This window comes from Peromyscus eremicus, chromosome 2 (genome assembly GCF_949786415.1).
Source record: "Peromyscus eremicus chromosome 2, PerEre_H2_v1, whole genome shotgun sequence".
NCBI lineage: Eukaryota > Metazoa > Chordata > Mammalia > Rodentia > Cricetidae > Peromyscus > Peromyscus eremicus.
Window position 1 is genome coordinate 119,367,443 of NC_081417.1, and position 16,867 is coordinate 119,384,309.

At 40.7% G+C, this 16,867-nt stretch overlaps 1 protein-coding gene across 1 annotated transcript in view; it reads left to right on the forward strand.

Annotated features, from left to right (window-relative positions):
• Fyb2 (FYN binding protein 2) overlaps window positions 1-16,867 on the forward strand; it is a 109,987-nt gene that overhangs the window by 84,622 nt on the left and 8,498 nt on the right. The window contains exons 10-15 of the mRNA XM_059255847.1: window positions 3,968-4,082; window positions 4,171-4,211; window positions 6,031-6,094; window positions 7,145-7,237; window positions 9,474-9,505; window positions 11,216-11,276. Coding sequence (XP_059111830.1) covers window positions 3,968-4,082; window positions 4,171-4,211; window positions 6,031-6,094; window positions 7,145-7,237; window positions 9,474-9,505; window positions 11,216-11,276 — 406 coding nt within the window. The remainder of the gene's footprint in view (window positions 1-3,967; window positions 4,083-4,170; window positions 4,212-6,030; window positions 6,095-7,144; window positions 7,238-9,473; window positions 9,506-11,215; window positions 11,277-16,867) is intronic.

Below are 16,867 nucleotides of genomic sequence, written 5' to 3' on the forward strand. Positions count from 1 at the left end.
AGATGGCTCCGTTAGTAAATATCTTGCCTTGGTATGTGTGCATGAGAACTCGAATTTGGTCATCGTAACCTGTGTTTAAACAAATAAACAGCAACAACAAAAACAGGCATGATGCTATGCTTTGTAATTCCATCACTTGAGAGACAAAGATAGACAAGATCCCTGAGACTCACTGGCCAGCCCAGTGAGTTCCAGGCCAAAGAGAAAGTCTGTCTCGAAAAACAAGGGAGACAGAGCCTGAGGAACAACACCCAAGTTGGACTGCTGGCTTCCGTAGACACATACACACTAACACCTGGAAGAATGAAATTATCATTCGCAGAGAAGTGGGTAAAATTGGAGAGGAACTGAAAACTCAAAAGGAAGTAATCATGTTTTCTCTCTCATGTGGAAAGACACTGACAAGGAAGAGAAAGGGGTCCATGTGGAGGGAGGGGGTAGGTAAGACAAGATAATAGATGTGGTGAATAAGATCAAAATGCATACATTGAATATAAAAGAATGCCACAATGAACTGCATTCTTTTGTACAATTAATATATAGTAATAAAGAATCCCAGTCCGCATAGGGGTTACTTTCTGATCAAATGAAGACAGACAAAAATAATAAAACATTCTTATATGAAATGGAGGTAAATGATATAAAACAGGAAAGGACATTAAGGAGGCCATGGACGTTGGAACTTGAATGTGTCTGTGGATGACCTCAACGGCCTCAAATAGATCCAGAAAGGATAGTTAATCCTGCTTGTCAACTGCATTTAGAGTCATACAGGAGACACGCCTCTTGACGTGTCTGTGAGGGAACTTCCTGAGAGATTTAGCTGGGAAGGCTAGGCCCAAGCTGCCCGTGGGTCTCATCATCCCACATTCTAGAGTTCTGGACTGAATAAAGAACAGGAAAGAAGAAAAGGCAAGCTAAGTAACAACATTCAGCTCTCTTCCCTACCTGACTGTGGATGCAGCATAACCAGCCACCCCAGGCCCCTACTGCCATGACCACCCTACCATGATGGAGTGTGAGCCAAATTCAACCCCCCTTCCATAAATTGCTTTTCTCAGAGGTCACATCATGGCAATAAAAATATCAGAGGCATATTGTATCTGATATAACAATATTCTAGGGAGAAAGGAAAAAGGAGGAAATACTTCAGGCCAGAGTTGGTCATAGGTGTTGGTCCCTGTGGCTGGACCAGAGAAGCTGCAGAGAGAGAGCAGTGAGGGAAGAAGGCCAGCACAGGCTTTTCGAAATCCCTTCGAGAGCTTTGGCCTTTGCTCTCAGTGAGACTTTTTTTCAAGCCATCAAGAACTTCCAGCACACAAAAAAGTCGTGATCAGAGTTGTGTTTTAAAGAACAACCTGGCTGAGAATAGATCAGTTATAAGCTAAGTCGGAGAATTTGTTGTTATTGTAGTGATTTAGGTGAGAGGCTGGTGGAGGGCTCTGTGATAGAACTGTGGACGTGTGCCTGGATTTACCATAACACCTCCTTAGAGATAACAGGTGAATGTTGACAGGATGTGAGATATGGAAGAAAAGAAGGGTGTCTCCAACACTTGGGGCCTGAGATACCCGAGCAATGGGAAAGGTATTATCGACTTTTTTAGAGGACAGTAGATTCAGAGACTAGAAAATTTTAAAAAGGAAATCATGAGATTGGTATGAAATCCAATATGCCAAATGGAAATGGCATGAAGGATTATGGTGGATCTGGAATTGTCTGTTGAAGATATACATTTGTGAATTATGTTTCTAAGATGATTCCATAGTGCTTTTCATGAACTAATAAGGAAGATTAAGAAGTGAGGGACTGGAGAGATGGCTCAGTGGTTAAGAGCACTTGGTCATACAGAGGATCTGGGTTTGGTTCCCAGCACCCAACATGGTAGTTCACAGTCATCCATAACTCCAGTTCCAGCGGATCCAACATCCTCTTCTGGCCTCCGCAGGCACTAGGTCCACATGTGATGTACACACATACATGCAGGTGAAACACTCAAAACCTATAAGGTAGAATAAAAACATTTTTAAAAAGAAAGAAAAAGTACCCAACTATGTGCTTAGCATCTTATTTTTGCTAAAACTATCCTGCTAACTTCTCTAGAAAAAGTGAGCCACCTTCCTCTGGGAACTGACCCTCTTTTGAAGTAGTTTGAGGGTCACATACTTCTTGCAATAGGATAAAATCTTCTCATTTGGCTCATTTAATTAGTAGATACCGGTCACTCTCCTTATTGCATATTTTTAGATACACTTCTTAGGATAAGTAGTTCATGTCTGAAATGAAAATAGCTCTGAAGCACCCATAGACTGAATAAGAAGCTACACCAACTGACGAAGAGGTGACAGCTTTATGGTTATGACAAGTTTACAGCTAAGAACTATTTATCGGGTTGGCTACCCATGCAAACAATCCTTACGGACTTTTCACATTGGCACGTTATCTTCTAGTTAATTTTATGATTAATAATACATGTTGATATCTGTTCAATTAACTTAAGAAACTTTAAGAAAGATAAAAACTACCAAAAGGCTGGGCGGTGGTGGTGCATGCCTTTAATCCCAGCACTTGGGAGGCAGAAGCAAGCGGATCTCTGTGAGTTCAAGGCCAGCCTGGTCTACAAAGCAAGTTCCAGGAAAGGCACAAAGCTACACAGAGAAACCCTGTCTCAAAAAACAAAACAAACAAACAAACAAAAAAAACCTACCAAAAGACTACACACAGGCCATTTAGATGGTGGAGAAAATCTCTGAGGCTGAAGGACTTCAGCACAGAGGGTCAGAAGCAATGGGAAGAGTCATTAATCTGGGGAAGAGCTTTGGTTTGCTGGGGAATTAGCACACTTTATGAATATGTGCTTGATCCTTGCACAGTCACATGGAAGGGGCTGTTAGTTACTGTTATTGGTTGTTTTTACTCTTTTGGGTGGCCCACCACCCAGCTCCCAAATAAAGGAGGCTTATTCTTACTTATAAATGCCTTAGCTTGGCTTATTTCTACCCAGCTATTCTTAACTTAAACTATCCCATCTATCTTTTCCCTCTGGGCTTTTACCTTTCTCTATTTCTTTATATCTTTCTTTCCTTCTTATTCCGTATCTGGCTGTGTAGCTGGGTGGCTGGCCCCTTCTTCTCTCATTCCTTCATCTCTCTTGCTCCCTGATCTTTCTTGCTTCTTCTTCTTCTGTTTATTCTCTCTGTCTGCCAGCCCTGCCTATCCTTTCTCCGGCTTCGCTATTGGCCATTCAGCTCTTTATCAAACCAATTGGGTGTTTTAGACAGGCAAGTAACACAGCTTCACAGAGTTAAACAAATGCAACATAAAAGAATGCAACACATCTTTGCATCATTAAAACAAATGTTCCACAGCATAAACAAATGTAACACATCTTAAAATAATATTCCACAACAAGTTACCCCAACTTCAAGGATTTGTAACAGACTCTGCAAGACGACGGTGGCTTATCCCAGACCATGCAGACCATGTTTCATTAGCACAGTGACTAAAGGACAGAACAGAGGAAAGTTTGATTTGGTCTCAGAGTTTTGCTCCATAGTCCTTGGCTCTGCTACTTCTAGGGTTGTAGTAGGGCAGAGCATCAGAGCATCGGAGTGGTGAAAGCATGTGGGGACGAGGTAGGTCATGGTGGACAGGAAGCCGAGAGCAAAGATGGCATAGGGATAGCCTTTAAAGGGTTACTCTCTACTGACCTGCTTCCTCTAAGCAGACTCTACCTCCTGAAGTTTCCAGAACCTTACAAAACAATCTTTCCATGGAAAATAGAACATCAGACACATGAGCCTTGGGGGACATCCCCTGCTCAAATGAGCGCATGCCCAGAAGGCATTCCACTTTCTTCACCTGTAGTCTGCCTTTTCCTGCGGGTGCAGCATCGCCAGGGATGAGTACAGAGGTGTCCCTAATAGTTTATGATGGTGTCTCAGGGCTTTTCCTATTTCCCTTACAGGTGGGTATGTGGAGGCTTTGGAGGTGACCAAAGAAACCCCAAGTCCAAGTACCATTAGGTCAAACTCCTCTTCAGAGGAGACTTATGACGATGTGGGGTGCTCCAGAGAAGATCTGTAAGTGTCCTCTCACCTTCCAGAAGGAGGGATGTGGCAAGACTGTGAAGGTGCGCCGGGTTAATGGTCTGTATATCTTTCTCCACAGACCCAAGTGGGACTTCTCCAGCTCATTCACCTCAGACAGCGGTAAGTGCTGCTGGTTGGAATCACAGAGTGGTGCTGAGGCTGAGCCGTGATGGTGGACTTTTCTTTGGACACATTTTCGGTGATTAGGAACTGGCTGTGGAGATGAAGAGCAGTGGTGCAGAGGCATGTGTTTAGAGGAGGGAAGGGCGTTCTTGTGGCAGAAAGCCTCTCCACATGAAACTGTTCTTTTTGCCCCGCCTTAACAGAGCAAGCCTGATAAGTGGTGTGTGTTTTTATTTAAAACACCATCAGGGCTTCCTAGTGCTTATTAATTTTTGATTATGTGGATGTGGGTGTGAGTGGGGGCAGGTGTGCATGTATGTACAAGTGCCTGTGGAGGCCAATTGTGTTAGGTTCCATGGAGCTGGAGGTTTTGCCATTTTTTAAATCTACCTGATGTGGGTGTGGGAACTGAAGTTGGGGCCACATACTTCGATTGCAAAGGACTTTGGCCCCATCTTCCTAGCGATTTTAATACCAATATCAACAGAGCCTAAAGCAGTGGTTCTCAACCTTCCTAATGCTGCAACCCTTTAATACAGTTCCTCATGTTGTGGTGACCACCCCCCCACACCATAAAATTGTTTCCATTGCTACTTCATAATGGTAATTTTGCTACTGTTATGAATCATAATGTAAATATCTAATATGCAGGATATTTAATATGTGACCCTGGTGGAAGGGTTGTTAGACCTCAAAGGGTCATGACCCACAGGTTGAGAATCTCTGGCCTAAAGGCTTTGGCTAGCTTGCCCCTCTTTCCAACATCTGTGTAGCTTCATCTCACACTATACTCAGTTTTCCCCTTTAAGAGGCTTTCCTGTCAACTCTGCCTCTGCAATGCCAACCAGAAGATGTCTGCAGGTGTCCATCCCCATTTAAAGTAATACTTTGTGACTAAGCATTCAAAGATATGAGCCTCTGGGGCTACTCTCAAATTTCTACAGAGGGTACCTATTTTTCAGGTAGTATTTTCCAATAACTTGTAAAATAGCAGGTTTTCATATCTTTTATTTTTGTAGAGATCCATAGTTATGTTTACCCTCCCTCCTTTTACCCTTCTCTCCTATCTTCTTTCCCATTTCCTGCTTAGACCTACGTAGTGAGTTTCAGGATAGCCTGGGCTAAAGAGTGAGACAGTCTCTCTCTTTGTAATATATATTTCACACACACACACACACACACACACACACACACAAAACAAAACAAAAAAAAAAACGGGCTAATCAAATACTATTCTGGGCTGGCTCCTCAGAGTCCAGAAATTTGACACGTATCCAATATTCACTCTTTAATAAGAGAACAGAGGTACAGAGAGAAGTTAAAGAACTCTGCATGCTCACTATATTCCAGCAAGTTTGAAACTCTAACATTTATGCATTGACTCCAATACTGTTTCCTGTAGACTCTGTTTCCAGGCTACCATCTGTGTCCATCTGTGTATATTAAGCTTGTGTGTTAGGCTGGTGCAAAGGGAGACGTTCTTTAGTAAACCTGGGTTTTCCTTTGTTTCCCCAATGTTTAGCATGCTGTCTCATGCATGGATGACCACAGCTGTTCTGCGCTAACTGTGGGAAGGAAGGAGGGTGAAGGGCATGTATCTGTTGAGAAACAAGCTGCCTTTGGCTGAACCAGATCCCACATGGAATCAGACGCAGAAGACATGCCTAATTCTCATTATAGATGTTTATGAATTTTTATTATGTGCTTATGAAAACATGCATATACTTCAACAAAACTCACTTAGCTAAAAAACAAAGTTGAAAGTACTTGGCAGCTCATGTTTGTGTGTGTGTGTGTGTGTGCTTCTTAATTTCAGAGGAAAATAGTGAAGACATGTATGAAGATATCTACAAAGCAAAGAATAATGACAAAAAAACAAAGTGAGTTTCTTTCTTGGATTTGGATTGTATGCTGATAGTGTTTATTCACCTAGTAAGCCAGGGTTGAAAACATGGCGCCATCCCCTACCCCCATTGTTGGGGAAGGTTGCTCCGAGTGATGACACGTTACTGAAATAACTGCATTGTCATTGGCAGCATATTTCCTAGCGTGTGCAATCATACATCATAAGATTGAAGATTCGTTGCTCTCTCCTTGGAGAAAAATGTTCATTTTCTAGAGTAGAGAACTTTTATATTATGTGTTAAGAAGTAGTTGAGACAGGGAAAGTAAATAACAACTGAATTTGTCTTGGCTTTATAGTTGCTTTTCCAGGATCAAAGCAGTAAATATAACTTAGCTTTTGTCTTTGTGAGTTAGTCAGACAGACTCCGGGATTTGGGATTTCCTCACAGGTATTGCAGATGATGTTTGCTCAAATGATTCACACTGGTCAAGTTTAATTATGAAGAGCAAGGAAAAGAAAAGAGCACAGTCAACAGTGAAGAGTCTGTGTATAAGGGGCACTGTGATACTTGGCTGGTTATGTAGGTGAACTCTCTTTTGACTACATCCTCCTAAACCAATAGGATATTAGAATTTCATCATCAGCTGGCCCATCAATATGTCACCACTACTGTACACTCAGTTACTGAAGAGTATGTTAAAAATCAGTGATGGCAATTCCAGGAACCAGTAATTCCTCTGATGTGTCTCTAGCATCATTTAGGAGTGAGTGTTTCCCCAAGTTATTTTCTCCTCATAAAGGAAGACTTTGCTTCATAATCTCTACAAAAATGAACACTATTTGTGGTAGATGAATGTTTGGACACACTATAATTCCTCTTTCCATGGCTGCCTCAGATATGCTTTGTATTAGGGTCCCAGAAAACTTCACTCCTAATTGCTGAGGCCTTTCCTTGCACTTCCTCAAGGGAGTCTCTTTCGGATGTGAGGCTGAAGTCTCTGGTCCTTGATAAGCCAATAGCATTCTATCCCAATTCTAGGACTGTCTCAAACACCATGTTGTTTTATCTCCTCATTCCTCTTAGTGTAGATGGAAGAGCAGCCCTGAGAAGACTGCAGCAGCTCTTCAGGAATGAGAAGGGCATATTCAGAATGAAGAAAGCCAAGTCAAATGTCAGGTAAACGGGCCCCGTTAGCTTTTCTTCCTGGAGTTTATCAGCAACACTGTCTTTTACACACATGCTTGCTGTTTTCCTTCCAATTCTCAGCACCGGTGACAAGAGTGTCAGAACTATAACTATAAAGCCCCAGTACATGACACCCTAAAAAACCAGTGAGAAAAATAATTACCAGTATAGGCAAGCAAGATCCAGAATGGAAAATTTGTAGTCTTCCTTGGCTCCTCATGTCATTATCACTAAATACTATGTTAGTAGTTATATCCTTTTATGTTCTCTTGGACTCACACTCTCCAGTAGTCTTCATGTTCTCTTGTCCACACATACTCTAGTAGTCTTCATGTTCTCTTGTCCACACATACTCCAGTGGTCTTCATGTTCTCTTGTACCCACACCCTTCAGTGGTCTTCATGTTCTCTTGTCCACACATACTCCAGTGGTCTTCATGGTCTCTTGGACCCACATACTTCAGTGGTCTTCATGTTCTCTTGTCCACACCCTCCAGTGGTCTTCATGTTCTCTTGTCCACACTCTACAGTAGTCTTCATGGTCTCTTGGACCCACACCCTCCAGTGGTCTTCATGTTCTCTTGTCCACACTCTCCAGTGGTCTTCATGTTCTCTTATACCCACACCCTCCAGTGGTCTTCATGTTCCCTTGTCCACACATACTCCAGTGGTCTTCATGTTCTCTTGTCCACACACCCTCCAGTGGTCCTCATGTTCTCTTGTACCCACACCCTCCAGTGGTCTTCATGGTCTCTTGTACCCACACCCTCCAGTGGTCTTCATGTTCTCTTGTCCACACATACTCCAGTGGTCTTCATGTTCTCTTGGACCCACACCCTCCAGTGGTCTTCATGTTCTCTTGTCCACACATACTCCAGTGGTCTTCATGTTCTCTTGTCCACACATACTCCAGTGGTTTTCATGTTCTCTTGTACCCACACCCTCCAGTGGTCCTCATGGTCTCTTGGACCCACACTCTCCAGTGGTCTTCATGTTCTCTTGGCTGCACACTCACCAGTGGTCTTCCTTGTATACACATCCATGCTTACTTTGTCTACTTTGAAAGCAGCAATGTGTGTCTCATGTGGTCATGGGTAATCTGCTCTGCTGATCTGCCTGTGAATCTCAAGGTCTTGGACTTAGAAAGGCCCCCTCCCCATGTAACCTCCACTATTAGTTTTGAGGGGTGATTCCAAATTCACCAGCAGTGAAAGAGACAGGAGTTTCTTCCATTTTTGTTTACAGGACCATGGTTCCCTCATGGATGCAGTGAGAGGGGGACTATATGGTCTCTGGGGACGGTCTTTCTGTACAATATCAATACAGATAAGACAGGTCTAGATCTGTCCTTTGTGGGGGCACTGGAAAATAATTTGCTAAAATCATCACCTGCATTGAGATAGAATGAAGCTACTCTCCTTGAAATCTCTTCCCAATTACATTGCCTTGAAATTTTGTGATTTTTAAGTCCAGTTGTCCGCTGGGGCTAGATCTCCCAGGAGAGCCAATGGACAGGAGGTGGGTACTGCAGTCTGGATCACAGCAGAAGAGATTTTGTTACTTGATTTTCTGTCTCCCTTCAGGACAGAAACTGTATCCAATCATCTCACTCACCTAGCATCAGGGCTTGGCTCATGGTTACTACAAAAATACCTGTAGTACTGAGTTTAAATTGAAAGCATCAAATAAATAGGCTTTTTTTCTTTCTTTTCTACTTTTTTTTCCTTTCCCTTTTCCTATCACACATCTCTTTCCATGTGACCTCTTTAGCAATGAGAGAAGAGAACCAAACCTAGCTGGACAGCATGTCCTCTCCCACTTAGCAATTTGCCATCTTACATTTCCACCAGACCAGCATTTCTCTGGAGAAGTCTTCCTTTGGCTTAAAAAACACAGGCTGCAATGTCTGCAGAGAGTCTCGATAAATTCATCTGTACACTGTTCTTTCTCATCAATCCTCAAACTCATTGAGTAGATCTGACTGTATCTTAGAAGGCTGTGAGGCAGCCTGAGTGGTCTAGTTAGGAAGTGAGTTACCGGCAGTCCGCAGGGATGAACGAGCTCATTTGGAATAGGGTAGAGCCAGTCCGAAAAGAGCTGCAAGAGTCTCAATTCAGTGCTTTCTGGACCAGGACACCACCATTAGGATGGTGTTTTGGATATATCTGTTAATGAGCATGACTTTGTTCTTTGACCTTTTTTTTTTTTTTTTGTCTTTTCTTCATTAGCAATGGATTTTCCATGTCACTTCCTGACTTAGGTAAGTAATGTTTACTTGATGTTGTCCACTGATATTTTGTCTTTAGGACTGGTGTGTTTAGGGGCAGGGGAAGAACACTGGTAATCTTTTCTGCTTTCCCAGTGAAAACTGGACCCATCAGAATGAAAGAAGATAACTTAAACAATGGTACTTCCTGCTTTGGACAGATGAGAAACATTTTTCTGGCACTTCCATAAATAGATGTTACTGTCTTTAGTAACATCTTTAGAACCCACATACTATACTTTGGATTGGGATTTGTACCCAAGACTCTCTGACTATGAAGCTTAGGCATTCTGCATTGATACACATACCTCTGATGGATTTTATAGCCAGATTAAAACAGGATAAATTGAGTATGAACATGCTGCAGTCCACACACTAACTGAATAAAAATGGATTACTGGGACACTTTTAATTTGATAATAAAACAGCACTGTGTAAGTTATCATAATGCCTGACGCATAAGATACACATACATATCTCAATACATGTGCAGTCCATGGAATTTGTTGATAAATGAGGACTGTGTGGTTTTTGTTCATTGGTTTTTGTTCATGGGCACAAAATATACTTTCATTTATAACTATGACTCAGTGATTCAAATATATATTTCAGAAATAATAACTGCCACACTGAATAACCAAGGTTATTATAGATCTGATGAATGCAGATCTACCAAATATTATCATAAAAAATTTTAAAGCAACTTAGAATAGGAATTCATCTTGCAAATAGATTACTCCTAATCCTCAAATCCACAAACCAAATTGCTCCAAAATCTGAAACTTTTTATTACTACCATAGTTGAAAAATTCTGTACCTGAATTCATGTGACAGGCATGTCACACAGAAGGCACAGTAAACAACTGTATGATATTACCATTAGGATATGTGTATTAAGTGTATATGAAACAATTACTAATTTGAGTTTATATTTGACTCCTATGTCCAAGATACCATCTCTATATATATCTTCTAGATGTGTATATGCAAATACTCTAAAATCCAAAAAGATTTGGCATCTGAAATTTTCTGTTCCAAAGCACTCAAAATAAGTGTTGTTAAAACTATACCCCCCACACAAAGCTTAGAGGTATTGAGGAAAATTAGTAAAGCTAAGAGTAATTATGAATAATTGAACATGAATTGTGAAACATATCAAAATGTCCCAAATTTGTTCAAATGGCGAATCATCTAAAAAATCATGGAATTCTATATCACATGGTAGTATGAACATTACAAGCTGGAAATGTCTAATTATTATTATGTACTAACTCGGATTCAATGAATACAATAGTATTGCAAAGGAACAATTACTTCAAACCAATACAACTTTGTATATGTTGGAAGGGGAGGGATCAGCAAAGACATTACCATTTTCCCCCCACTGGATATTCTGAAAAGCCTTCTCAATATGCTAGTAATATAAATTGTATTTTAGTTCCAGAAAATGGGGACAACTTACATCTTAACAAAATCAAATGGATGTAAATGCACATGTAGGTCAGATATTCAGGGAGCTCACTACTTTTTATTCCCTCAATTGAATTTCTTCCCCAAAGAGACTCATTTTGTTTCAGTCTGTCTATGTAATCAGGAAAAAGGCTTGATGACGCATCTGTATACTTAGGTTATTGTGTATAATTTGGAAAGCTGGGTGTATATAAAGAATACCTAATAATTTTTTTGGTCTTGTCTCTGCCCTAGGACTCGGGTCTGAGGACATTACCATCTATGATGATGTGGACACAAGTGAGAAAGAATCAAAGTAAGTCACTTTATTTCACTGGTCATCTCTGCTGGCACTAGCCACTGCATGATACTTTGATAAATACAGTCACCGATGATAAGCTTTGAAGCTCTGGTTATTGGGTATCCTCTGCTGCTGATGTAATAAGCCAATTAAGCCAAATTATTAAGTCAAGATTTGATAAACCAAGCAAAGCAACTCCCAGGTGACTCTCAGGAAGGCAGGGGCAGTATGGAAACCAAGTCTGAAGTAACCTGTAGGCACTTGAGTAGCCTGTAGGTTTTGAGTAGCCCCAGGGAGGCAATCTTAGGGGTGGGGCCTGGGGAAAGAAAGATGTGGGGCTTCCACCTAATCAGGAGAGCCAGATTCTGAGAGACCAGACAAACATTTCCAAAGAGAAAACAATGAATACACCCGTAGACATGCCAACAAGTGTACCAAGTCAAAGGCACTGGAGCTCTGGGGGGCTTTTGTTTCTTATCTTTGGGTCTAGAGACTTGAATTGTCAACACATTTAAACAGTAATCATGTGTGCACTACAAAGCACGGGATAGCAAGGGTTGTTTGGTAGAATAGTTTTCAAGGTCTCAATAACTGCCATCTGTAGAAAGGAAGCTATTCTTACCTCAGTGGTCCTCACAGCTTCTTCCTTTCCATCTCCACCAGCTGCACAGCTGGTAATGGAGGACTTTCGTTTTCACCTCCCTGTCCCTACTCACTCTACTTGGACTTGTGCTGGGGTCTTGGTAAAGCCACTAACAATCCTTTGTTAAACCCAGGAGACATTCTTAAGATCAGATCATACTTGGATTTTTTTACAGTGTTTTACAATTTTGGTCATGCCATTCTTAAAGGGGAAAAGTGTCCTGTTCTCCCCCCACCCCACCCCCATGTTTCCAGGTAACAATTTCACGTTCCTCCTCTTGGTTTCCCTTAAGCTTTTTGTGTGAGTCCTGGCTGCCCATCCATGCCTTAAGTGTTGTATGTTCTTAGGATGCTCCATGTCAGTTCTATTCTCCTTCATACACTCCTTCTTTCTCCTTTTCGCAGGACTGAGGATTGATGCAAGGCATCATGCATGCTAAGCAAGCACTCTACACAGCCCTCCTCCTTCATTTTATGTTATTTCATTTTCAGAGTTTTGCTAAGTTGTCCAAGCTGGCCTTGAACTTGGGATCTTCCTGCCTCACACTCCCAAGTAGCTTGAGTTACAGGTGTGATTCCCCTAGTTTTCGCTCCTGTATATTTTTTTACTGTTCTCTCAGCTACACTCAAGATTTCATTATAACCAAAACATCAAAATTTATATTTTAAGATCAGATTTTTTTTCTGAGTCACAGTAAGTGTGGAGAAGTGTTTGCTATTAACTTACAGTGAATAGATCATTCACTTCTATGACTTTATCTTCTTGGGTTGGCACCCTTTTATTATAACATTATCCTCAAAGTTGTAAGAATCTATTTTCTTGATTACATTTTCATGTAGTCTCATAACTCTGTGATCCTACAACCCTAGCTTTCAGGTCTAAGTCATGTGGCCTGACTCCAAAATGCAGTGTGTTAAGTTGGGCTTGTTATCAAACTGCACAAAATGATCTAGAATCTCAAGATGGTAGCTTTAGTGTCCGTTAGAGTGTCAGCACTGTTAAAAGCAGTGAAAAACAATAGTAATGTTTATAAGTGGAAGAGAGGTGATAAACAGAGGCCACAGCTCTGTTTATGTGGAAAACACTGTGTTGCAAGGTTTCTGGGATGAGTGTCGCGGCACACACTTTTAATCCCAGCACTCTGGAGGCAGAGGCAGGAGGATCTCTATGAGTTTAAGGCCAGCCTGATCCATACAGTGAATTCCAGGCCAGTCAGGGCTATACAGTATGACTCTGTCTGAAAAAAAAAATCAAAAGAAAGTTTGTTGAAGCAAAAGGCATAATCAGAAAAGAAGCAGATATAGCATGACATGAGATTAGAAGGCGGCTCTGGAATTTTTAGACAACAGCCCTGTAATACCAAGTTAAAAGAATGAAACCTTTTCCTTGAAAAATAGTTTGTAAACGTAGGTTATAAAGAACAATAAAGCCACCCCATCTCTAGTAGCCAAGCATCAAAATATGGCCAGCCCTGTCCTCATCACCACTGCACACCCCTCACCTGCTCACTGGCCTCCCCCAGGGCGAGTACCTTCCCTGCTTTTGTTCTTTTCCTGTTCAAAACAAAATCAGATTAATTGAATTATAGATGATAAAAATATTGCTTCATTGTAAAAGTGATTTCATCCTTTATACATAATTCTGTACCTGAGCTTACTCAAATCCACTGTTTTGCTACCATGATTTGTTTGTTTTTACTGCTCTTGGATTGATATTCCAGAAAGTGTATGTGTGTGCCACATTAATTCATCTATTCTCTTGTTAGTAGGTACTTAGTTTTTGAGTGATTTTGCTTTTGTGACCAGTACTTCCACAGATAATAGATTCATGTATCCTGTGTGTACTTGGAAGGGGAAATACAAACCATATATGGAATATACATTCACAAGTGCCAGCCTAGCACATAAGGGTTTGTATTGATTGCAATGTTAACACACGGAACAGAGAGAAGTCATTTTTGTCAAGTAGGTGTCTGTAAATAGTATCACATCATTATAGTAAGTGGCATTACTAACAAGCTTCAGTGCAGAGTTACTCACACTCATGTCTTTCTCCTGTAGAGTCTGTCCATATCTTTTGATTGCTTTTCTGTTGTGTTGCTGGTATTTTTCTTCATCTTAGGTTTTAAAACAATTCATTTTTGGACACAGCTCTTTTCTCACTTTCATGTCAGTTCCTACAATATCTTCTCCAACTGTTGACTAGCCTTTTCAAGTTTGTTTCTAGTCTTCCAAAGAATAGAATTTCAAGTTTAAATTATCAATTTTTTTACTATTGCTTTTTATATCTTCTAAAGAACTCTTTCTCCCAGCTCATATGACATTCTCCTATACTCTCTTCTAAAAGTTACAACTTTGCCTTTTAAACTTAATCCTTAGGCCCACCTGAACTGATTTTTTTCCTTTTTGTTTTTCAAGACAGATTTTTCTCTGTGTAGCCATGCCTGTCCTGGAAGTTGCTCTATAGACCAGGCTTATATCTGTCCCTCCCACCAATTTCCAAATAACCACTCAGAGGCCTATATTAATTATAAATGCTTGGCTGGTAGCTCAGGCTTACAGTTAAACTAACCCATAATTCTTATCTATGTTTAGTCACATGGTGTTATATCTTTTTTCAGTGTGACATTATCATCTTCCTCTGTGTCTGGCTGGCGACTCCTAACTCTAACCTTCTCCTTCCCAGCATTCTCAGTTTGGCTGCCCTACCTATACTTCCTGCCTGGCTACTAGCCAACCTGCATTTTATTAAACCAATTTGAGTGACAAATCTTTACAGTGTACAAGAGGATTATTCCACACCATTTCCCCCTTTTGTCTAATTAAAAAGGAAGGTTTTAACTTTAACATAGTAAGATTGTATACAACAAAAGCAGTTATTAAGAATTACAGTAACACTGTCTCTGCCGGGCGGTGGTGGTGCACGCCTTTAATCCCAGCACTTGGGAGGCAGAGCCAGGCGGATCTCTGTGAGTTCAAGGCCAGCCTGGGCTACCAAGCGAGTCCCAGGAAAGGCACAAAGCTACACAGAGAAACCCTGTCTCAAAAAACCAAAAAAAAAAAAAAAAAAAAAAAGAATTACAGTAACACTATCTAATCCATTTACATTTGACAAAATTATCCATAACAACTCATAACCAACCCCCTAAACAATGACAAATATCCATAATTTATTTTGGGGGAATGTGGGCATAGTTCTCTAGACTACTTCCTGTTGATTGGGGAGGCTGGTAATCTTTTTGGCACCTTGAGAAAATTTAGCATAATTGTTAAGTCTTGGCTGTAGTATTTTGTGGAGCTGGATCATCTTATTCAGTGGCCATGAAGCTGTTTTGGATGCTGGATCATCTGGGCCATCATTTTCATTGGTGTCTGGTCCCCTTGCTCTGAAAATATATAAACTTTTAAAGGTAACATATATCTACATATTAATACAGATACAAACTGTGCATTGTACATAAGCCAGTCAAAGACAATTTTTTATTTTATGTCTGAGCAGGTAAAATGTATGTTACATGTCTTATAGTTACTTTAGGTTTATTTTCCCATGTCTGTAGTTAGGATTTGGGGGGGGGGGTCTTCCTTGATCAAACCTGATTTTCCTTAACCCAGAATGAACCCATAGCCCCTCATTTTCTGTGGAAACAAAAACATAACCTCTTTCCCAAAGCAACATATCCCTTGACTTAAATTTTGAAGTCAAGACATTTTTAAAATTTATAGGTTGGTTTAATCCAGCAGTTTCTATAATCAAATGTGTCTCAGCAGTTATCATTTGTTTATTAGCTGCTAAAAATTTTAAAGACAGCACAATAACATACAGTATCCAGATACTCTGTATATTTTCCACCCTTATGTGGCTTTTTAAAAATATTTATTCCCTTTTAAAGGACCTTACTTTATTATTTTAAAACTTTACATATTTTATTTTTTATGACTGTCTATACCTTCTTTTCTCTCCCAAGCCTATGTATTCTTTTTCAGTGCTGTGAATCATTTAGAGGTTTTTTTCTCTTTTTTTCTGAATCTGTCTTATCTGCATATCTCTTTTTCTGACCACATGAATCTTTAAACTACTAAGCAGGTGTGGTTAGGACTAAAGCAGTGGTTTTGGCAGCTGGCTCCACCACATTCCTTGGTTCGGAGTGCCTAGCTTCATTTAGGAGGTACCAGTGGTAGCCACATTTAATGCACCAACTCTGGGGAGTTTTTGGGTCCATGCTGCCATCAAGTAGTGCACTACCCACTGCTCATAAACCCCATTTAAGTGTTTGGTAGCAGGGCCTCTTAAAAGAGCTGCATAGTTTTTGCCAATAACACTGAGCCAGGAAGTTGTCTCTTAAAGGAGCCACACTTCTGCCTGCTGCTAGCAAATAAAGCCCACCCAAGAAAAAGCAGTTACTAAGAAGCTGAGTTTGACTCCATTTTTGTGTTTAGAATCCTTTTTAAAGCTTTGTCAGGTTTTATGTGGAAATTTCAGCCACACATTGGAATGCCACATGTAAACAGATATTTCTGTCCTGCCCATCAATTCCTAGTAACCACTCAGAGGTTTATATTAATTATAAATGCTCAGCTGGTAGCTCAGGCTTATTACTAACTAGCTCTTATACTTAAATTAACTCATAATTCTTATCTATGTTTAGCCATGTTGTTTGGTACCTTTTCTCAGTACTACATTCTCATCTTGCTTCCTCTGCAACTCCTCACTCTGACCTTCTCCTTCCCAGCATTCTCAGTTTGGCTGCCCTACCTAAACTTCCTGCCTAGCTACTGGCCAATCAGTGTTTTATTAAACCAGTTTGAGTAACAAATCTTTACAGTGTACAAGAGGATTATTCCACAGCACAGGCTGGCCTTGAACTCACAGGCCTTGAACTTGAATCCCCTTGCCTCTGCCTCTTAAGGGCTGGGATTAAAGGCATGTGCCACCATTGCCATGCAGAAGAGAGGCTTCCCTGACC